The following is a 23,516-nucleotide window of genomic DNA, read 5'->3' on the forward strand; positions in this document are numbered from 1 at the left end:
ATATGACCCATGAATCAAAATCAACAAAAGAGTCCAAAATCTGAGATATCAATACAGACAGAAATGGGAAAAGTGATTGGTCAAGGACCAAGCCACAATCAGGAAAAAATGGGGAACCAGTAAGTATCAGAAAGAGCTAACAATCCACAATAACAATTCAGCTCCTGGGATAATGGGATCAAGGGTGGGTTATTTAGCCACTAAGAGTCATACACAGAATTATAGACCTAGAATTGCTACTAGCCCCATCCCTCATGTTCTTTTTTCTTTTTTTTCTTTCTTGTTTTTGCAAGACAATAGGGGGTTAAGTAACTTGCCTAAAGTCACACAGCTAGGTAATTATTATGTGTCTAGGGTCACATTTGAACACAAGTCCTCCAGACTCCAGAGTTGGTGCTGAATCCACTGTGCCACCTAGCTGCCCCCCTCCCAATTTTCTTTTACAGACAAGACCCAGATGTTACATAGCTTGTTTAATATCATATGGGTAACTTGTGGCAAGAGTAGAGTTTGAACTATAAAGCCAATATTCTTTACATTGTACTATGTTGCTGTCATATCATGGCCAAGAAGTACAGACTGTAAGGATATGAGATACCAAGGTCAGAGCAAAAAGGCAATCATTGGAACTGGTTGAATATCTGACACAAGAAATAAAGAAAAGAAGGAGGGAGGGAGGGAGGGAAGGAAGGAAGGAAGGAAGGAAGGAAGGAAGGAAGGAAGGAAGGAAGGAAGGAAGGAAGGAAGGAAGGAAGATGGAAGAAAGGAGGGGAGGAAAGCAAGAAGGAAGGGAGGGAAGAAGGGAAGGGAAAGGAAAGAAGGAAGAAAAAAGGAAAGAAGGAAGGAAGGAAGGGGGAAAGGGAGGGAGAAAGGAAGAAGGGAGAGAAAGGAAAAGAGGGAAAAGGGAAGGAGGAAAGGAGGGAGGAAAAAGGAAGGTAGGAAAGAGGTATTCCTTAAGCATTTATTTATGTGCTAGGAACTGTGTTAAGTGCTAAAGATATCAGTATAAGTAAAAAAAGAAACACAGTCTTTGCCCTCAAGGAGCTTACATTCTAAAGGAAGAAGGTATATACAAAGGGGAGCAAAAAAACCAGGAGGTAGAAGAAAGGTCCCTGATGCAAGAGCATGATTTTGAAGTCCCAAAGCCAAGGACAAGGTCAGGAAGGGAATGAAGGCTGACCTGAGTCTTTTTTTTAAATTTATTTTTATTAAAGATATTATTTGAGTTTTGCAATCCCCCCCAATCTTACTTCCCTCCCCCCCACCACAGAAAGCAATCTGTCAGTCTTTACTTTGTTTCCATGTTGTACCTTGTTCCAAATTGGGTGTGATGAGAGAGAAATCATATCCTTAAAGAAGACACAAGAAATCTAAGAGGTAACAAGCTCAGACAATAAGATATCTGGTTTTTTCCCCCAAATTAAAGGGAATCTTGAACTTTGTTCATACTCCACAGCTCCTTATCTGGATACAGATGGCACTCTCCTTTGCAGACAGCCCAATATTGTTCCTGATTGTTGCACTGATGGAATGAGCGAGTCCATCAAGATTGATCATCACCCCCATGTTGCTGTTAGGGTGTACAGTGTTTTTCTGGTTCTGCTCATCTCTGTCGGCATCAGTTCATGCAAATCCCTCCAGGCTTTCCTGAATTCCCATCCCTCCTGGTTTCTAATAGAACAATAGTGTTCCATGACATACATATACCACAGTTTGCTAAGCCATTCCCCATTTGAAGGACATTTACTTGATTTCCAATTCTTTGCCACCACAAACAGGGCTGCTATAAATATTTTTGTACAAGTGATGTTTTTACCCTTTTTCATCATCTCTTCAGGATATAGACCCAGTAGTGGTATTGCTGGATTAAAGGGTGTGCACATTTTTGTTGCCCTTTGGGCGTAGTTCCAAATAGCTCTCCAGAAGGGTTGGATGAGTTCACAGCTCCACCAACAGTGTAATAGTATCCCAGATTTCCCACAACCCTTCCAACAATGATCATTATCCTTTCTGGTCATATTGGCCAATCTGAGAGGTGTGAGGTGGTACCTCAGAGAAGCTTTACTTTGCATTTCTCTAATAATTAATGATTTAGAGCAATTTTTCATATGGCTATGGATTGCTTTGATGTCCTCATCTGTAAAATGCCTTTGCATATCCTTTGACCATTTGGCTGACCTGAGTCTTGCACAAAATGGAGGCTCCAAGAGGAAATCCCCTATGGGAAAACAGGGCAGCTCTTACAAAGGGATATTCCAGGTTGAGAATGCCATGTAGATAGTTGGATATACCAAGATGAAGAGGCTCCAGTCTCTGAGGCAAATTCCAGGAGGAGGCAGTGTGGTTTTGATGTCTAGAAGCCAGGAACAGAAAGCTTTCTGAGAACTCATTTGATCTCCCTTGACTAAGATGAGAATATGGTGTGGAGCTGACAGCATTAAGAAGATTGCAGGGGCAAGGAACCAGGAACACCATTATAACTAGGTCATTACTCTAAGATAATACCAAGAACCTTGCATCTCCTCCATATCACCATTTCAAAAGAGGTGAAAAAGAAGTGATGTGTGTGAATAGGTAGCAGAGGATTAGAAGTCAAGAATTCTGAGATTCACTCACTATTCTCTTATAGTTATGTACTTTTCAGCAAATCACTTGTCCTCTCTGTGCCTCAACTCACTCAGCAGGAAAAAGGCAATAATTATAATTGCCCAAAATATAGGATAGGATAAGAATGAATTTATTAGGGTTCAACAATAAGAATTGTCAAAGTCCTAGCCATTGCTAAAGAAGACTCACTCACTGAATTCTAATAACATAAATGTGCTGAAGGTAAAGATGAGATGAGCAGTTATGTGGCATAATTAAGGGAGTTGTCACCACACTCTACCATAATGTGAAAAATGGTGAACTTGGAGTCAGAAAACATAAGTCTGGCAAAGGACTAACCTCTCTGGTCTCATTTTCCTGAGTAGTAATATTTAATGATTCTACTGAGACAGGTAGATAGGACAGTAGATAAAACACTGGACTTGGAATCAGGAAGATCTGAGTTCCAATATGGTCTCAGACACTTCCTAGTGGGATAATCCTAGTCACGTCACTTAACTTCTATTTGCCTTAGTTCCTTCTCTGTAAAATGGAGCCTCAATGGAGAAGGAAATGGCAAACTATTCCATTATTCCAAGAAAACCTCAAATGGAGTCATGAAGAGTGGAACAGAGCTAGTTGATAAAACAATAATGAGATCTCCTTTATAGCTCTGAAATTCTGGGAATCTGTGATTCCTTTTTTAGTTACATAATAATTTATCAGGTAAGTTAGTTAAGTTACTTAACTTCTCTGAGATGCTCACCGCAACTATGAAATGAGGGGTTGGACTGGGTGCTCACTAACATCTCTGATGTCTGGAGATCTCTTCCTCTCATCTGTCATACTCAACATCCTATCTTTGTGGTCTTGGTCACTTCCACAAGCCCTATGGTTCCTTCTCTCCTTCCTTCTCTCCTTCCCAGATAGCCACCTGCCAATGTCAGCTTCAAAGAAGGGGAAGCTGGGGAGGAGCTTCGGGTTCTCTTACAGGATATATTTTTAGCTGAATGAGCCTCCCCGAGTAGCAGACGATAGGCGCCTTTGAGGCAGAGGTAAATGCGTTGCCAGCACTGTGTGAGTGATAATAATAATAGGCTAGCAGATCTAATAGACAGGCTAGGAGTCGGAGAGATGGACAGACTGATTTGTCCAGTGCCCTAGCCATGAGGAAGCGCAACTAAGCATACCCTCTCTCCATCAATTCCCCTTGTTATTCTGAAAGGACAAGATATTAATCTCTGGATTTCCTAATTTGGTATGTGAGGATATTTAACAGGTGTCGTGCTCCGCCCCAGAGGCAGCTGCACTAATAAGGGTTGGAAATATCCTTGGCTTGACTATCTAGGCAAGACAAACTCTAGGATGATCTCTTCCAGCTTTATGAATATTAGACTACTTCCTACTTCGTCATGTAGAGGAAAGGGCCCTGAACTTGCAGAGTCTGGTTGAAATTCCTGCTCGTTCTACCTACTTGTCCTTTCATCTCCCTGGGTCTTAATAATCATATCTGTAAAATGGGACTAGTACCACAGGCACACGTATTTCACTAGATTGTTATGAGGTAGGAAAACTGTTAGTTTAAGGTTATGTTATGAAGGATGGTTTTTGGTTTTGAGTTTTGATACAAATCACATAATTTTAGAGTGGCAAGGAACCCCTGTGGTAGTCCAGTCCAATTTGAACATGACAAAAAAAATTCCCATTTCAACATATTTTTGCAAGCCTTTGATTAAAGCATCCAAGGAGTGAGAACCTACTGTCTTCCTTGGGGAGAGAAGGCATAGATGAGGCAGTTTGAAGCCTAAGTAAGAAACTCCATTAGTGGAGCAGCATTTACAGGAGTAATGGGGAGGAAGGATAAAAGGAGAATGATGGGTCTCCTAGCTATAAAGGAGCAGAGTAGCAGAACAAAGGAAATTGTTTTCCTCATTTGACATTCCATAGTATCTGTTGCACATTTTGGTACTCATTCATGTTGCGGAAGCTAGGTGGTGCAGTCGATAGAGAGGAGCCCCGAATCAGGAAGGCTCATCTTCCTAAGTACAAATCTGTTCTCAGACACTTAGTAGTGTGTAACTCTGGCCAAGTCATTTCACCCTATTTGCCTCAGTTTCCTCATTTGTAAAATGGACTGGAGAAAGAAATGGTAAACTGCTTTAGTGTCTCTGCTAAGAAAATCTCAAGTGGGGTGAGAATAGTTGCCCACAATTGAACAACAACACAATCATGTACTACTTTGCACACTTCTCTAATAGTTTTAAGGTAGATATATCTTATCTCTTCAAGGTTGAATCATGGTTTTCACTAGACTGTATCTCCTGTCACCACTGCACTGTACAAATTATGTATATGATAGTAAGTGAATAAGAAATGAATTAAGTTGGATTTGAGGGAAATTTGTGAATGGAAGAAAAAGAAACAATTGATGCATCTTACCAGGTCATCCCTTTCTAAGTCAAGAACAGTGATTTAGAAGATGAGAAATAATTAACTCTACTGATTACAAGGAATATTTACAGATACGTTATTTAAAATGTCAGCTAGGTCCCAGGAGATGACTAGGTGCATGAATCTTATAATTGCAGATTGGAAGGGTTGACATTAGGCCATTGAGGAACACTTTAATTTGGTCCAGTTATTCTTCCAGTTCCAAATTCACTTAAATATATTATCATTGAGTCCACACTTTTCCATCTTGTTCACAAGGTAATTGGGAATCTCTTTGTAAACTCTCTAATGTGTAAAGCTCATCATCATAGTAATTATCTTGGGAGTGGCCATTTAACAGTATAATGCAATGAGCCCTGGATTTGGAATCAGAGAGTCTGGCTTCAAATTTTGGCTCTGATACATACTACCTGTGTCATCTTCGGCAATAATAATTATAATAGTTTATCATTCATATATCACTCTAAGGATTGCAGAGCACTTTAAAAATACTATCTCAGCAAAGGTAATTCTAAAGGATTTGACATGGAAAATGCCATTGTCATCCTGAGATGGGACCTTGGAGTCCGAATGCAGATTAAAGCAAACTATTTTCATTTAAATTTTTTTTCTTTCTTGAAGTTTTTCCTTTTTCTTCTGATTATTCTTTAACAATATAACTAATATGGAAATAAAAAATATTACCTTAATTTATTCTCACAATATCCCTGGATGGCAGCCTTCTTATATATGAAAACACTAAGAAGAAACAAGTTAAGGATCATACAATTAGGAAGTGTCTGAGGCTAGATTTGAATTCAGGTCTTCCTGTTCAAAGTCTACTGCATCATTAGAACCATAAAGAAAAGATGAGATTAGTTCAATATAATTTTTTCCTTAATAAACTCTTCCCCTATTATTTTATAATGATCACTCTTTATAGGTCTTCTAGTCTTGCACCTTCTTAAAGTTGAGGAACCTGAGACTTAGAAGGGTTAAGCAGCTTGTTAATGGTCACAAAGGTAAAGTTAATGGTATGATGGCATAGTTCTAGGGCCAAGCATCTAGCCTCTTTGATGATTGAAAAATATGATAATAATTTCCTCAATAAATAGTTTTGGCCCATGTTGATGAGAGAGAGAGAGAGAGAGAGAGAGAGAGAGAGAGAGAGAGAGAGAGAGAGAGAGAAGATTGTAAGTCAGATACAGAGAAAAGAAAGACACTATGGAATTACACCCCATAGGTCAATGGGGCATTGGTAGTAAAAAGACCAAGTTCTGATTTTAGTAACAATAGTCAGAACCCACCTTTATAGATCACTTTAAAGCTTGCAAAGCATGTAACATATATTACCTGAATTGACCAGTAATGTCAGTACAACTACTGCTTCCATTATACAGATGAGGAAACTCAGGTTCTGGAAAGTTAAATAATTTCTCTGGGGTCACAAATCTAGTTGGCATCTAAGATGGGACATGAACCCAGATGCCAATCTATCCATTCATTGAATAATGAATAGTAGTAGTGAACCTCTGCCTCTTAAAAACTAATCTGAGAATTTCCCTGAATGGATTCTGTTTGCCCTTCTCCTTCTGTATATTTTTATCACAAGTGTCACTGATGACCTTATATCTCTTTTTAAAGATATGTTTTATATTTTGAATATTTAATCTTATTTTTATGCTTACATTATTGTAATCTTTTTATATGTTGTTTTCTTGGTTTTACTTATTTCACTTATCATCGGTTCATATAAGTCTTCAGATGTTTCTTTGAATTCTTCTTAATCATCTTTTAAAATAGTGTGACAATATTCCATGATATTCATGTAGAACAATTTTTCCCCTCTCTCAATGGATATCTACCTTGTTACCAGTTCTTTGCTACCACAAAAAAGTGCTAATTTGAATATTTTGTAAGGTTCTTGAGAGCAGAGACTGTCTTTTGGTTCTTTTTTTATCTCTGGTGCTTGGTACAATGTTTGGCACTTAATAAATGTTTATTGATTATTTATTGATTCATATCTAAGACTTTTGTCCCTGTCTTTGGAGTTCCTGTGCTAAGAAATAAAATATAAACATTTTGATACCCTTCCTCCTTTTTTTAGTATAATTCCCAAGTCCTTTCCAGAATTGTCAGACCAGGTTTGTTGATCTTCTGAGCAACTGACCTATTAGTTTATATATATATATATATATATATATATATATATATATATATATATATATATATATATATATATATATATATACATATATATATATACATATATATATTGTTTTTATGACTGTAACGAATAGTAAATGATTCACATTTATTTTTCCCATTAGTGCTTGATTTTAGCTTCAAACCCATTTTTGAATACTATTTAAAGACTTTGTGACTACAGTCAAAACAGTACCTCCAAAACATTTTTCAAAATGCTAGCAAAACTTATCATTTAATCTCCCCTCAAGTAAACTGTGAGCATCCTGAAGGCAGAGGCCTTCATCAGTATCTTCCCTGGTGCTGGACCCATAGTAAGCCCACAGGCTTGATACATACATACTTGATTAAACTTCTGTTTCTCTTTAATTTTGTAGGAAAAGTCTGCAGACACTAATGCTGGTGTTGACAACTCAGCGTCCCCATCTGTGGCACAGCTCGCGGGCCGATTCAGAGAGCAGGCAGCAGCAGCTGTCTCAGCTAAGGAGGTAAGTGAGGAGTGATCAATTCATAGTTCAGAAATATGACATCTTTGATGGGAGAAGGAAGAGTCAGGGTCAGTGTGGGTCTGGGTAGGAGAGGAGATGAAGAGGAGACAAAGAAGTTCAGTCTGAATCCAAAGCCTGTGGCTGCTCTCTCTGGTGTGTGATCCTAGTGACCCCATTGGGAAAGAGACATCGCGCAGACTGTGAATCACATATGTCTACTGGGAGAATGGAAAATTGGATTCATTCTAAAACACAGTCATCTCTATCTTCATTCTTATCTTCAACATCAATTAATATTTACATAGTACTAACCAAAATCACCCTTCTTGTTCTCTCCAAAAGGGCCTTCTGTCTAGGAAATCTTGGGCTGGTAACCATGCTATTCAGGCCAAGCAGGAAGTATGAGGGAGACAGCTGCTGATGTTCCAGCAACCAAGTGATGAGGAAAAGGCCAAAGAGATAGGAAATTAGGGAGTCAGTAATGCTCCAGGAAGAAAATGATCTCAGATACAGGGAGAGGTCAGTGGATTTCAGTAGAAGATTCAGCCATCTAAGGTTGAGTTTTTTGAGATGGGATGCTCCAACCCTGGAACAATTTGTGTTTAATTTATACTAGGTCATGAAACCTAAAAGAAGGAAGGAATGGCAAGCTCACTAAATTCTACAGCCTGGGGACTCATTGAAGGGATGAGGAACAGGGCCATAGAAGCTAAGAGACAGCAGAGTTGATGTGAGATATATCAAAGTGTCATTGTTCTTGTATTCCCATGAGGAACATGGGTTGATAATTTCTAACTTTGGTGGGACTGTCATAACTATGATAGAAGTAGCAATGATACAAGGAGCCAGCCACCGCTTAGAAGGAGCTCAACATCTGTATTCTCTTGAGCTATCATTAAAATAGATGGTGAAAAAGAAGGGAATTCTATCAACAGAAAGAGACAGGAAAGAAAAGATTAAAAGTTTAAAATGGGCAAATAGGATTTTATATGGAGATATAAATAAAAATCCTGGGAGTTCTCTGCCTCTTCCCCATTCTCCTTCAGTTGGAATCCTTCACTAGCTAAAAACACCTTGTGGGATGGGTTTCACTTCCTTCCTCTTCCTCTTTGTTACTTAACTATCTCTTTCTCTCTCCATTTTTCTCTCTTGTGTGTCTGTCGGCCCCCTCTCCAGCCACCAGCCAATAAACCAACAAGAAGGAAACCACCTTGCTCCCTTTCCCTGTTCCCCCCCAAGATAGAGATGGGCCAGAATGGTGAGGAGGTAAGTAAAGCTGATGGTACTTGAAAGTCACTCCAGATGTTGAAAGGTGGTTCTACCCATGGACCTTGTGTCTAATCCTATGAAAAGCAATATACAGTGCATCAAAGGGTCTTGTTCTTTAGCCCAGACAGTCAATGTAACCTGTATATAGTACATTTGATCATTCATAAAAAGGAACCTTATTTTTTTCTTCCAGAATTGCTCCTGTGTCCCTTCCTTTTCCACCCTTTTATGCATCTTTTTTAGAAGTTTTGAAGATGATGGACTAGGGGTTGGAAAGGTGGAGAACAAAGTCTTATAACACAAACTATTCCAAATAAATTCATTTTATGTCACTGGGCTACACAAATGGAAACTGGCTAGTCTTAGTGAGAGTACATTGTATTTAAGGGTTGAAAGTTGGTTTTGTCTACATTCTCTCATCATGAGTAGCACTGGGAAAAACTTTCAGTCTTATACTGAAAAGAACAGTTCTTTATTAATGTAAGGTAGTAAATTGGTGTCAGAGGTTATAATCTTAATAATAGAAATGCAAAAGATAAGCTTGTACTTTTTTTTTTAAAGACTGGGCATGGTTTTGAATTGCTGGTAGAATGCCAAGGATATAAATAACTGGCTATCAACATAATAAAGGCTCTGATATCATAGAGAGAGCCAATAATAGCCTTCACTGCTTACATACTCACCTGTTGTTACTTATCTAGTTCTATTTAATAGGAATGATTTTTCCATAAATCCAAGGCAACATGAGAAGGCCCTTAGATCTCCCCTGTGATGGTCCCACTAGGATCAAGTCCTAACTCATTCATCTGACCAGAAATGCCCCAAGAAAATAGAGTCAGTCACAGGAGTTCATCTCTATGGGATCATAGCTCTATCACCCAGCCTGAACCTTTGATTGGGGTCAAGCATCTTACTTTGAGCTATAACTTAAAAGAGTAGGATTTGTATTCTGGCTCTGCTACTAACAAACACTATGACCTTGTTCGGTTGTTTCACTTCTGACACTTTATTACCCCATTTGGAGTTTCCTTGACAAAGATTCTAAAATGGTTTGACATTTCCTTCTTCAGCTCATTTTACAGATGAAGAAACTGAGGTCACACAACCAGTATCAGCCACATTTAAACTCAGTTCTTCCCGAGTCCACCTAGCTGTGGGACCTTAGACAAGTCATTAACTTCTTATTGCCCCATGTAGTTCTTCAAGATTAAAAGTGGCAGAATAATTGTTGTTCTCACTGGATGCTCTCTAAACCATTGATATTATAGACATGAATCCAAGGTACTCTGCAAAATTCACAGTATAGATAGGATGAAAAAGCCTGGGAAGAATATATTTGCAATAAGATAGGATGGCACCATTTTAGTGATTTGCTCAAGTCAACAAATATTTATCAATCACTTTATTCAAGCATTATATTAAGGGGTAGAAATATAGCTACAAGAAAAAAAGAAAAACAATCCCTGACCACAAGGAGCTTACATTCTAATAAAGGAAGATAAGAGGAATTGAAAAAAATCAAGCAGGTAGGGAAAAGATCATCTGAGAGGACATGGAGGAAAAAGTCTATAGAGTAAGAAGCAGACCTTAGAGAGGAAGGAAGACATGGTTGGAATGGGTACTCTACTTAAAATAGAGGTATTGAGAACAACCAACCAATCAGAAGAAGGGGCCAGAGGAGCAGAGTGAACTTCTAGGGTGAGAGAATTTGATAGAGACTGTCTGGAGAGAAAAGAGTGGAGCCTGGAAAGAGATGAAGGACAAACTCATCATCCTCATCATCATCACCACCATCCTCACTGTCATCATCATCCTCATCATCATCACCACCACCACTAACATTTATATAGTATTTCCTGTATGCTAGTCACTGTGCTAAGCACTTTAAAATTATTTCATTTGATCTTCTCAACAACCCTGAGAGGAAAATATTAATATTATCTCCATTTTTACAGGGGATAAAATGGAGATAAGCTGAGGTAAAATGATTTGTCCAGGGTCACACAGCTAAGGTTGAATTTAAACTCAGATATTTCTGACTCTAGATCCTGGTACTCTGTTCTCTGTGTCTAATATACAAGCTGTTTCTAGCTTGGATATTGGTCCCAGTTGCCAACTAATGAAATAGCCAAGGGCTCAGTGAGGCAGGGATGAAACTATTGTATAGAAAGGCAAGTTACTTGCTAAGGAAGAGAATTTTTTTCAATAGAAGGGAACACAATTTAGGTTCTTCTGCCACAATTTAAGGACTTTGAAGTTCACATGAAAATAAGCTGGACAAGTAGTTTTAGACAGGCAGTTTGGTGAAGGGAAGCAAGAAAGGGTTTTGAATCACACAGAGCACTCCTATTCCAGTCATTATCTCTTGTAAGAGTTCTCAATGTCCGAGCATGAAACAGGGGATAACAGGAATGTGAGAGAAGTGCGAGGCAGGGATGGGCCAAGCCCTAACTTTGGAGTCAAAAGACCAGGCTTATCACCTACCTCCATCACTTCCTGTTGGTGTGACTCCCTGCACCTCAGTTTCCTCATCTGTAAAAATACAAGGGTTAGACCAGGTGGCCTTTAAGTTTCTTTTGTATGTAAAAATTAGCTCTTATAAATTAAATACTTAAAAGTGGTCATCCTATGATGTCATGATCAGTCTAATAGGCCTCCAAAGAAATTCATGATCTAGTCAATTGGTAGAGAAAGGAAACTGGAGCTCTGATTCTGATTCTGACCCCAACTCTCTGGGTGACTTGGAGCACTTCATGATTCATCTGTCAAATGAAAGGATTGAGTTGGAAAGCGTCTACGGTCCAATGACTTTTAAGCAGGAAATGGAAGAATTTCATGTTATTCCCCTTGATTACTTTGTTCCAGATATATATTGGCTACTTTCTGTTGTGCAGACATGAAGTACCTTCTCTGACCTCAATGCTGTCTCCTGCTCCCAAAATATGGTCTTTCTTCATCTCAGCCTCTTAGGATGCCAGGATTCCTTCAAGGTTGAGGTCTTTCTGCCTTACAGGTTTCTCTCTGCCCTTGAGGTTCATTTTCAGCAGCTATCATCTACTGCTTCCTAAAACAAGACCTTTCCTGATTGTCCCAGCTGTTAGGGCCCTGATCCCTCTGAAATCAATTACGTATTATTGGAGGTTTTTACATATCTGTGCATGAAATAGCTATCCCCTTATCAGAGTGTAAACTCCTTGAGGTCAGGGACTATGTTATTTTTCTCTAGTTTTTGTGTCTTCCATAATTTGTACAGAGGCTTCTGGGTAGCAGATACTTTAATAAATATAGGAGGAAGGAAGGAAGGGAAGGAGGGAGAAGGGAAGGAAGGGAGAGAAGGAAAGGGCAGGGAAAGGAAGGGAAGGGAAGGGAAGGAAGGAAGGAAGGAAGGAAGGAAGGAAGGAAGGAAGGAAGGAAGGAAGGAAGGAAGGAAGGAAGGGAGGGAGGGAGGGAGGGAGGGAGGGAGGGAGGGAGAAGGCAAGGAAGGGAGAGAAGGAAAGGGAAGGGAAAGGAAGGGAAGGAAGGAAGGAAAGAAGGAAGGAAAAAAGGATGAAAGGAAAGGAAGAAAGAAGGAAATGAAAGAAGGAAAGGAAGGGAAGGAGGGAAGAAGAAAGGAAGGAAGGGAGGGAGGGAGAAATAAATAGGAAGGGAAAAAGAAGGAAGGATACAAGAAGAAAGGAAAGGAAGGAAGGAAAGAAGGAAGCAAGGAAGAAAAAAAGAGAGGGGGAGGAAGGAGAGGAAGTTAGATAGGAAAGAGAGAAAAAGAAGGAAGATTTCAAGAAAGGAGAAAAAGAAGGAAGGAGGGAAGGAGGGAGGAGGGAGAGAGGGAAGAAGGAGATTCCCCTGCTGAAGTCTGTCATGTTGACATGATTGTTCCAGCTCCTTGAGCCACACTGAACAGCCAAGTCTTTATAAGCTTTCTCGGGTTTCACCTTCCAGAACAAAATTCTCTATCAATCTATTTCCCCCTTGTTCTCTGTTCACCACTAGCAGTGTCTTATAGCACGTGCCCCATGTTGAAAAAACTTCTGAAAGAACATACTGCCATCTACTGCTAGCTTCTGGACACCATTGTTCCTCCTTTTTTTTCAATTTTAACTCCTTTTCAATTTAATTCCATTTAAAAGTGTGTGTGTGTGTGTGTGTGTGTGTGTGTGTGTGTGTGGTGTGGTGTGGTGTGGTGTGTGTAGGAAGAAATGGAAAATACATAAACCCTCACACATAAATAATGTCACAGATTGTGGAATCATCTAAAGGATCTTTCATTGGTTACTTCACCAAGGTGTTATAACTATTTCTCCCCAAACTGTGCTTTGTTAAAGGTGGGCTTCAGGAAAGTATCCAAAGAGACTCTCTACCTTGCCCCCCTTAGTCATAATCTAGTTAACCCATCTTTTTTAAAAAAAATAGGACTAAGTCACAGATTTTAGTTTTCTTCCCAATAGAACTGTCCCCTCAGTTGGGAGGCCCTTCTCTAATTTTCAGGTGGTCTCACCGAGATGAGGGAACTGAACTCATGTCTCCTCTGAAACAAAATGATGAAAACAACAGCACTTTTCTCTTCCTATTATTTCACCTCTGGCTTGTGGGTTCCATTCAGATGCAACTCTCCCTGTCCCCATCCTTACAGTGCTCTTTTGATCTATTTGATTTATAGAAATCATCACCCAATGCATGCCAACCTCCCAAAGGCAAGATGAAAAGCTCCCCTTTGATTGAGAAGCTACAGGTAAGTGAAGTTTGCATTTCCTACTCTATTAGTATCACGCAATGGCTACCTTTTATTCTTGGGGTGGTGATACCCCTCTTTTGTTCCAATCCCTGTTGAGGGATAATTTGCCTGTGGTACCTATACAATCATCAGAGCCATAACTAGCAATTTTTGTGGCAGAACAAGCAGTGCAGTTCAGTTCTATTGGGTGAGGTGTACACTGAAAGGATGCTCATGCCCTGAAGGGAGAGAGGGTCAGTAGAAGCCTTACTGTGACAAGCAACCCCAGAGTTCAGGGGTTGAGGAGGTGCAAAGGACTTGGCTTTCTGGTATTTAATTGGTCATTATTAATTAGGCTCTGCCTCCTAAACTGAGGAACTGAAAATACTGTCAAAGTCTCCCCTAATTTTCTAAGCCCTGGAGCAAGGCCTCACCACTACCCTGGCTATTGCTCTAGTGAGTATTCACTAGTTGATGACCAAATGGTCCCTCCAAGGGAAAGGAACTTCTCCAGCCTGTGCTACTGGTGGTGAATATATACTGATTAATTGAATGAGGGAAAACTATGGAAAGGAATGGTAAACTACTCAGTGACCCCAAAGTGTTCCATTAACCAAACAGACTGCACAGTAAGAGGAGAGAAATAGGGAAAGAAGTAGCAAATGTCCTCTAGGATGTCTCCAAATCAAAAAATGTTGGGTGGTTAAGAATCTATGGTGTTCTATTTCTTCTAAGCTTTTTGAAGTAAACATACAAAAGCAAAGCCAAAATTTCACTCTGGAATCATGGAGCCATACAAATCCATAGATAATGAATTGAGGTTTCAATGGAAGAAATATTGGACTTAAAATCAACTAGACCTGAGTTCTCATCTCAGTTCTGTGGCTACCAGCCTATGTGAACATGAGCAAATCCTGCTATTTCTCTAATATTTAATTCCCTTATTTGCTTTCTTTTGAAATGGGGCTAATAATATCTCTGAAATGGGAATACCAATAAAATTTTTCTGGACATTTTAAAGCACTATTTAATATTAGCTGTTATAATACAGTGAGTGTACAAACACTAACACATTTAGATGATATGATATTAAAGGGAAGCAGAGTGATGTAATGGATAGGGAAATCAGAAAGACTTAGTTGGGGCCCTCCCTCTGTGCCAAATGGACTGTGTGAACCTAGGCAAGTCTCTTAACCTTTCAGGGTCCTGAGCAAGAATCTGAAACTATGAATTGCAGAGCATATGCTAGAATGAATCATTTAGGACAGAGAATTTTAAAGGTTCTTTGTAGTAATAAAGTAACAGTCTTGGTTAAAAATGAAAGGTTAAAGGGTGTTCAGAAAGATATATCACATAGAAGAATGTGATTAGTCCAAAGAACTTCTATGCCATAAAGTAGAGGAACTGGATGTTTAAAAAAAGATCTGAAATACTCATATCAAATAATCCCCCCATATACAACACAATCCCCCAAGACTAATTTGGCGGCCAGTTGTTCTTTTGTTACATATTTTTCTTCTTTTTAATTGTTTCTTTTTTGTCCTCAAGGCTGATTTTAATCACTTCTCACCTGTATAAAGGTATCACCGAAGGTGACGTGATGTGTGGTTTGCCTGATCAAGGCTAGCTCTCAGAGCTGCATTCCCATAACTAATAATAATAAGCTAATGTACTTTAAAGTTTGCAAAACCCTTTGTATATGTTACATGTTATTTACATATATATGTATGTATATACATATATATAATCTGTGATCCCTGGAAGGAGCTGCTCTATTATCCCCATTTTAGGTATGAAGAAACTGAGGTTAAGGAAAATTAAGTGTCTTGTCCTATTTCACACAGCTAGTAATTATCCTAGGCAGGATTTGAATTCAATCTTCCTGATTCAAAGTAGATTATACTACAATCCACTCTGCCACCTCCCTGCCCCTGACTAGGGAAAGGTGAAGCCATTGGCACTGTCTAGGAAGAGGAAGAGGGTCACTATCTCTAAAGTGTGAGGACCCCTTATACCCCAGTGGTAGGGAGATGCCAGTCCTTGATTCAAGTCACTGACACTATAATTTAGTGTTTATTGGGAAAATAGCATTTGTTAGGTTCACTCTGCTACCTCCTGGAACTTTGATGGGGTAGGATCCTTGAGGCCATGGCCATTGTGCAAGGACATAAGTGAGAAGGGGGGAAGAAATCACAACAAGAGAACCAAAGGATATATTCTCCCCACCCTAAAATGAAATTCTTCATTTTTCTTTCCACAGGCCAATTTAGCCTTTGCTCCAGCTGCCCTGTTGCCGGGGGCTTCACCTAAAAGTCCTGGATTAAAAGCCATTGTATCTCCATTTAATAGCCCACCTTCCACTCCCAATAGTCCAGGTTTTAGATCCCGGTCCACTGAACCAGAAGAAGTGCCGGTCAGCTTTGACCAACCCCCTGAAGGCAGCCATCTACCTTGTTACAATAAGGTATGTCTCAAGTCCTAAAGAGACCTTTGTAATCTGGAGGAAAGAAGCCATTTGACTCTCAGTTGGTTAAACAAATTATGAATAATGAAATAATGACCTGACTGTTCCCTACTGAGGGGAGGGAGAGTGGGAAGGAGGGTCGGAGGGAATTTTGTAACTTGGAAATATGCATGTACAAATGAATGAAAATTAAAAAAATAATTTTTTTTTTAAAAAAGAAATGAAATATTATTGTGCTTAGAAGAAATGATTACAATGAAGAATTTAGAAAAGAACTGATTAACTTAAAGGAACTGATGCAAAGCGAAACAAGCACATTTCAGGAAAACAATATATCCAGTACTACAAATGATTATAACAATGTAAATGAAAAGAATGCACAAATGAAACTAGTGCTGGGAAATTACAGTGACTAAGTTTGACTCTGGAGAAAAGCTAAGAAAAATAAGGTTCCCTTCCCTCTTTGTAGTTGTGGGGAACAATGTATTTGAAATATTGTATATAGTCAGGCATGGCTGATATGTTGAATGGTGACAAATTTTTTTTTTCAGTTTTGTTACAAGGGATGCCTTACAAGAGATGCCTCATTAGAAAGCAAAATGAGGAGAGGTTCATTTGTTAAGGAAAGGTTTTTAAAAACAAAAGATATTCATTAAAAATAAGATTTTTTTAAAGGGAGAAGTAAGCATTTGGTTTAGCTTGAATTTGGATAGAAAGTCTGAAAGTTCTACTATTATCCAGAGAGAATTTGAACTTGGGAAAAAAACCCAAAAGCCATTTGGAGCTGCATAAGAAACCAATGTCATGACTAGCCTTAGTCTGAAGTGAGAATATATTCAATCCTACCTACTTTACCTTATCCCTTCTCTTCTCTTACTACCTTCTTCCTCCTAAAGATCCTCTTGTATATACATTCCTTTGAATGTCAGAGAATGTGGTTACACAATCCTCCCCCCACAAAAAAAAGGAAGGGAGAAGAGTCAAAACTGCTTCCAGCTACATAGATAAAATGATATTCAAAGCCAAAAATGACAGCTAATGTTCTGCTGGATCTGTGAACAGTGGATAACTTCCCAGACACAGTTACACAGGGTTATTTATGCAGGGACAACTGTTTGATGAATCTTTCTGGTCTTCATTAAAGAGATAAGTTCCATGTACCGTTAACTGACCTTGACAGCAGTAGTACTTTATATTCTGCCTTAAGAAAACTCAATTTTGGTGACATCTTGCCTGATAAAATAGATAAAAATTGGAAAGTAATCATTTCCTTTGCAAAATGCTTTGCTATAGAATTTCTTGAAATAGAATCATTGCTTAGAGACCTTAGTTATCTAATCCACACTCTCCCACACCCCTCTCCCATTTTACACTTAATACAGAGAGGTTAGAGTCTAAACTCACACAATTTGCATTAGATAGACATTTGATAGACTAAGGATTTGACCCCTTGATTCTATGTTCATCCTTCTTTATATAGCACCATGAAGTGTGAACTTCTATTTTTTTAGGTGATTGTTTAGAGAGGTTACATGATATGATGGTAGAGAGAGTCCCAGGCTCACTCAGGAGACCTAGGTTCAATTTCCCATCCTACTGATTAATGTGGACTTGGGCTTCTGGATCTCCACTTTCTCATTTGCAAAATATAAAATCTGAATAAGATCGTATCTGACACCTTTCCAGCTGTAATCTATGATTCCACATCAAGGATCCCTGAAGTTAATTAGATTCTATACCACCTCAGGGTTCTTATAAAGTGAGTCCTTTTTAAACCTCAAAGTCCAAGATAAATGTGATCTTTTGTGGTTTCATAAAGTACTAAGCAAGATGAACAGGGAAGAAATTAGACTGTTAAGTAGTACTGACCGATAGAAAACGAATTTACAGTTAAAAAAATTTACTTTGTTTTCTCTTTATTGTGATTTTTTTTAGCTTAATTCTCCAATTATATGTTAAAACAATTGTTAAACTTCTTTTAAAGTTTTGCATTCCAAATTCTATTCCTCTCTTACTTCCTCTCCTCCCCCTTCCCTGAGAGGGTGAGCAATCAGATATAGAATGCATCTATACATATATATGTATATATATATATACATATATATGTATATATGCAATTATAAAAACATTTCCCTATTAATCATTTTGTATGAGAAGACTTAAGTAAGAACTAAGAAGGAAATAAAGTGGAAAATAGTATATTTCAGTCTGTATTCAAACAATATCAGATCATTCTCTGAAGCACATAGTATGCTTCACTCATCCTTTAGGATTGTCTTGGAATAATTGTATTTCTTTTTGCTTGTTTGTTTGTTTAAGAAAGATTTTATTTATTCTGAGTTTTACAATTTTTCCCCCATTCTTGCTTCCCCCCCCAACAGAAGGCATTCTGTTAGTCTTTACATTGTTTCCATGGCATACATTGAAATCATATCCTTAAGGAAGAAAAATAAAGTATGAGATAGTAAAATTACATAATAAGATAATGGGTTTTTTCTAATTCAAAAGTAATAGTCTTTGGTTTGTTTATTTTTTTTTTGGTTTGTTTATTTTTTTTTAATTCCATAGTCCTTTCTCTGGAGACAGATGGTATTCTCCATTGCAGATAGCCCAGAATTATCCCTGGTTATTGCACTGATGGAATGAGCAAGTCCATCGAGGTTGATCATCACCCCATGTTGCTGTTAGGGTGTACAATGTTTTTCTGGTTCTGCTCATCTAGCTCGGCATCAGTTCATGCAAATCCTTCCAGGCTTCCCTGAATTCCCATCCCTCCTGGTTTCTAATAGAACAATAGTGTTCCGTGACATACATATACCACAGTTTGTTAAGCCATTCCCCAAATGAAGGACATTCACTTAATTTCCAGTTCCTTGCTATCACAAACAGGGCTGTTATGAATATTTTTGTATAAGTGATATTTTTACCTTTTTCATGATCTCTTCAGAGTATAGACCCAGTAGTAGCTGGATCAAAGGGTATGCACATTTTTGTTGCTCTTTAGGCATAGGAATAATTGTATTTCTAAGAACAACTATCATTCATAGCTCTTTATTGTATAATATAGCTGCTACTATGCTATGGTTCTGCTTACTTCACATCAGTTTATGTAAATCTTGAAGATGAATTAATTCACTATTAGAAAAACTACTATTAACTAGATCATTGAGCACATGTCACTGGGAAAATTTGGCTAAAGTTAGAAAATTAGAAAATTTCTGTTCATATACAACTTGCTTAAAACTATACCAGCTATTTCAAGTGGTGATTTTTTGGTGTTAGTGGTAGTAATAATTTCATCCTTCCACCGGGACACATATACAGGCAATTGTTTTGCAATTTAGTTTTAGAGTTGCCTTTATGGCCTAGTAAGACTGGAACCCAGGTCATTCTGACTCTAATTCTGACAGTCCATTCACAGTAACAACCTATCTCCAACATCTAACATCTATCTAACACTAAGATTCACACTTCACATAGTCTTGACAAGATCTAACAGATCCAGGGGAAGCCTTCATTAGGCCAGTTGCATTATTTCCAGGGGAGACAGAAGCTTGGGCTACTTTGGTCCACTCCACTTTGAACTCCCCTTCAGACTTTGCTGACGCTGGCCTGTTCTCCTTTTCATGGAAGGAAATGATCCCCTTTTACTTCCACTGAAGGCTGACCTGGGGGAAGAGGGCATGTCAAGGCAAGGGATGAATGGTTATCAATATCCAAGCTATTCTGATAGGGTATTAGTAAGACCAGTTTACCATCAGATGTCATAACACTTTTCTCTGTTTTATTTATTCTCTGTTGGTTTCATCCTACAGGTGAGGACACGGGGGTCCATAAAGAGGAGACCTCCCTCCAGGAGATTCAGAAGGTCTCAGTCAGACTGTGGGGTGGATCTGGGAGATTTGGGGGCAACTGAATCATCTCAAGAGAATGGTTCCAAGGAAGAGGACAGTGATGAAGTGTTCACATCCAAGAACAAAGCCTTGGAGTCTCCCCTTTCTAGTAATAGCACAATGGGCAAAGAGCTGAGGAGAAAGCTGGAGTCTGAAGAAAAACCTCTGCTTAGGAGGGCAAGCAGTATGACAGAGAATGCAGGAGAAAGGAGCAGGGCTTTGGAAGAAGCCATGTCATGCAAGAATGCTCTGAAAAATAAAGAGGAGAAACAACAGAATAAAATGGAAGATGATGGAGAACCACACCAGAGAGCTACAAATAATAAAGAGGAAACAAATGAGAATCCAAAGGCACAGGAAAAGGAGACATCTCCAGGGGATTCTGGAGGTGATAGAAAGGAAAAGACACCTGAAGACCCTACTTCTGAGGTGGTGGGAACATCTGAGAAAACAACAGGAGATGAAGAAGAGAAACCTGGACAGAAGAACCCAGAAGTTAAAGATGGGGAACCAAAACAGAGTACTGCCACAGGGACAAATGAGGAGAAACCCCAAAACATCCCCAAAGAGAAGGAAGGAAACAAAACCAGTGAGTCAGAAACACACAAAGAAGAGAATGACCTAAAGGAAGGTATTTCTGAGAATATAGACAATCAAGAAATAACACGCAACCAAGAAAGCAATGATGGTGCAGAGCATTCTCAGCCAGTCACAGATTCTGAGGTCACCAATGAAACTCCAATAATTCAATCAACCTGCAGTGCAAAGGTAATTAATAATTATCACATGCCTCCATCACATGTTTATCTCTCTTTACAAATTTATAAACTGGCCTCATTATGCAATTACAAAGGTGTCGGCATCTCTAACCTTGTGCTTTGCTAGATTGCAAATGGGTCATTCTCAGAAGGATCACAAGGACAACATAAGATTTTTTTTGCAATTGTTTCCTTTTCCATGGTTCTGGAATTTCTACCCACACATAAGGGACTCCTCCTGAGTGACTAAAGATTAACTGGTTCCCAGTAATTCCCAGCTCCTGAAACCTGGTCCCTAGGTCTATAATGGTAAGAATGGCATAGAGCCCTCACAAGATGGTTCTATCCTAAGCTCACATTCCTCCTTCTTCTAGCCACCCAGATACACCCAATTGCCAAAAAAAAAAAAAAATACATATAGATCTGCAGCTTTGGAAGCATTGAGAAAGAGAAAGAAGAAACCTAAATGATCAGATCTAAAATCCAGGGCTGATAGGCAGCAGAAAGAGTTCTATGAAATTTCAGGCCAAGTGAATGAGATGTTGGATGGAACTGAAGCTGGGTGGCAAGGGTCATTTCTAGGGAAGTGTTGAATGGAGCTAAGTTGGGATAGGTGGCAAGGGACACTTTCTAGGTTTCCAAATTGCATCTGCTCCAACTACTCTAAGACAAATGAGAAGTTATTTAGTACAATTCCTTTGCTCTCTACATGGCTATGAAGTAAAAAAAAAAACAACTTGAGACTTTAGGGAGGAACATTATGGTCCTGGTGTACTCTGCCCTAGAGTGCTATGTCCAATACTGGACAGGAAATAACAAATTGGAGAGTATCCAGAAGAGGGCTGCCAAGATGAAGCAACTGCATTCCATGCCTTCTCAGTATTGGTTGAAGAAAACAGTCTAGAAATGAGAAAACATAGAGGAAAAAATGCCCTCTGTTTTTGAAGCTCTGTCACAGAAAAAACCACCAGCTAGGTGACACAGTTGATAGAGCTTAGTGTCAGGAAGACTCATCTTCATGAGTTCAAATCCAACCTGATGCAGCTATATGACAACTGGGCAAGTCCTTAACCCTGTTTGCCTCAGTTTCCTCATATGTAAAATGAACCAGAGAAGGAAGTGGTGAACCACTCCATTGTCTTTGCCAAGAAAATCCAAATGGGTGTTGTGAAGAACCAGAAGCAATTGAATAACAGTATATAGAAAAAAAGATCAAAATTTTTCTGCTTGGCTCCAGTGGATTAGGGAAAATTTCACAACTATTAAAGCTTTCCAAGCACTACCTTGGGGAACTGGGTAACAGGGTGGGCTATTATATTAAATTTTTGGAGCTCTTCAGGCAGAGGTTAGGGATATTATGGGTCAGATTCATGAATCAGATTTGGATAGTCCTACATGACTTCTGAAATCCCTTCCAACTCTAACATTCTATAATATGTCAAACTGAAATCATTGTTGACTCTTCAGTTAACTAAATGAAAGGATGTTTCAGATTTCTTAAACAGTCTTAATGATCAATTTGAAGTATAAGAGATTAGCTCAGAGATCTCCATAGCACTTTTATGAAGCAAATACCTGAATTGAGGGATATAAAAGGACAGTTGTGGCATAATAGATAAAAACATTGGCTTTGGGGGGCAGCTAGGTGGCATAGTAGATAGAGCTCTGGCACTGGAGTCAGGAGAACCTGAGTTCAAATTCAACCTCAGACACTTATTACCTAGCTGTGTGACCTTGGGCAAGTCACTTAAGCCCGTCGCCTTAAATAAAAATAAAATTTAAAAAAAGAAAAGAAAATTGGCTTTGGAATCAGGAAAACTCAGGTTCAAACCTGGACCCGAATCATATTGATTATGTGACTTTGGATAAGTCATAACTTCTCAGTTTCCTAAATCTATAAATTTCAGATTCTAAATCTATAAATTGTAGCACAGGTGCCAGTCTTTATCAGGAGTTTCCTCACCTGGAGATCTCTCTGAGGATGAAATCAAAGATTCTGTTCAAGACTTATAGACACAAAACATTAAATAAGAATATCCATAGTATATGAGGCTCAAATGGGTGATATAGGAGGCTAGATCAGTTATAGCAGACTTAGTAGACATAGTCAAGAAAACTTTCATGTGGGGCTTGACCTAGACCTTGAAGAATCGTTCCTCTTTGTTTTTGGATTTACTTAGGCATTGTCTCTTTCCTTCTCCTTCATTTTTTCAACAAGTATCCAAGCAGATCCAACCCAAACACTCAGGAAGAAGAGAGTGATTGACTTAAACACTTAAATAAATACCTGTATTGTTGAGCAGCATGGACTTTAAGGTAGATGATAGACATCAGTCTGCAATGTGGTACTGTTGTCACCCAAAGCAGATGGATACATAGGACCAAAGTAGAGCCAGGACATCCTGAGATTCTTGTTGGACTCCTCAAAGATCCCCTAGGTGGCCGAGTATCTGTGTGATTCAGAGAGAAAGGAATTTGGAATCAGAACACCTGGATTTAAATTCAATTTATATTGTTTAATAATTGTGTGACTTTGTGAAAGTCCATGAACTTCTCTGGAATCCAAGTTCCTCATTGGCAGAACTTACCAAATCGAAATCTCTGATCCAGAGGTACTAAAGTAAACAGTACAAACCTAGGTAAAATAATGAGGTTGATTAAGATAGGCTTTGTCTATCTCATTTACCCTCAAGCTACTCCTGGTTACCCTAAGAT

The 23,516-nt window shown here is 38.8% G+C and overlaps 1 protein-coding gene across 2 annotated transcripts in view; it reads left to right on the forward strand.

Moving 5' to 3' along the window:
• The window catches only part of RCSD1 (RCSD domain containing 1), a 114,364-nt gene that overhangs the window by 82,087 nt on the left and 8,761 nt on the right, over positions 1–23,516 (forward strand). The window contains exons 2-6 of one of the 2 annotated variants that reach the window (XM_074221913.1): positions 7,599–7,709; positions 8,886–8,975; positions 13,633–13,704; positions 15,947–16,150; positions 19,966–20,811. In XM_074221913.1, the coding sequence (XP_074078014.1) occupies positions 7,599–7,709; positions 8,886–8,975; positions 13,633–13,704; positions 15,947–16,150; positions 19,966–20,811 (1,323 nt within the window). The remainder of the gene's footprint in view (positions 1–7,598; positions 7,710–8,885; positions 8,976–13,632; positions 13,705–15,946; positions 16,151–19,965; positions 20,812–23,516) is intronic. The other variant, XM_074221914.1, reaches the window with a different exon arrangement.

The sequence above is a fragment of the Macrotis lagotis genome, chromosome 2 (assembly GCF_037893015.1).
Source record: "Macrotis lagotis isolate mMagLag1 chromosome 2, bilby.v1.9.chrom.fasta, whole genome shotgun sequence".
Taxonomy (NCBI): Eukaryota; Metazoa; Chordata; class Mammalia; order Peramelemorphia; family Peramelidae; genus Macrotis; species Macrotis lagotis.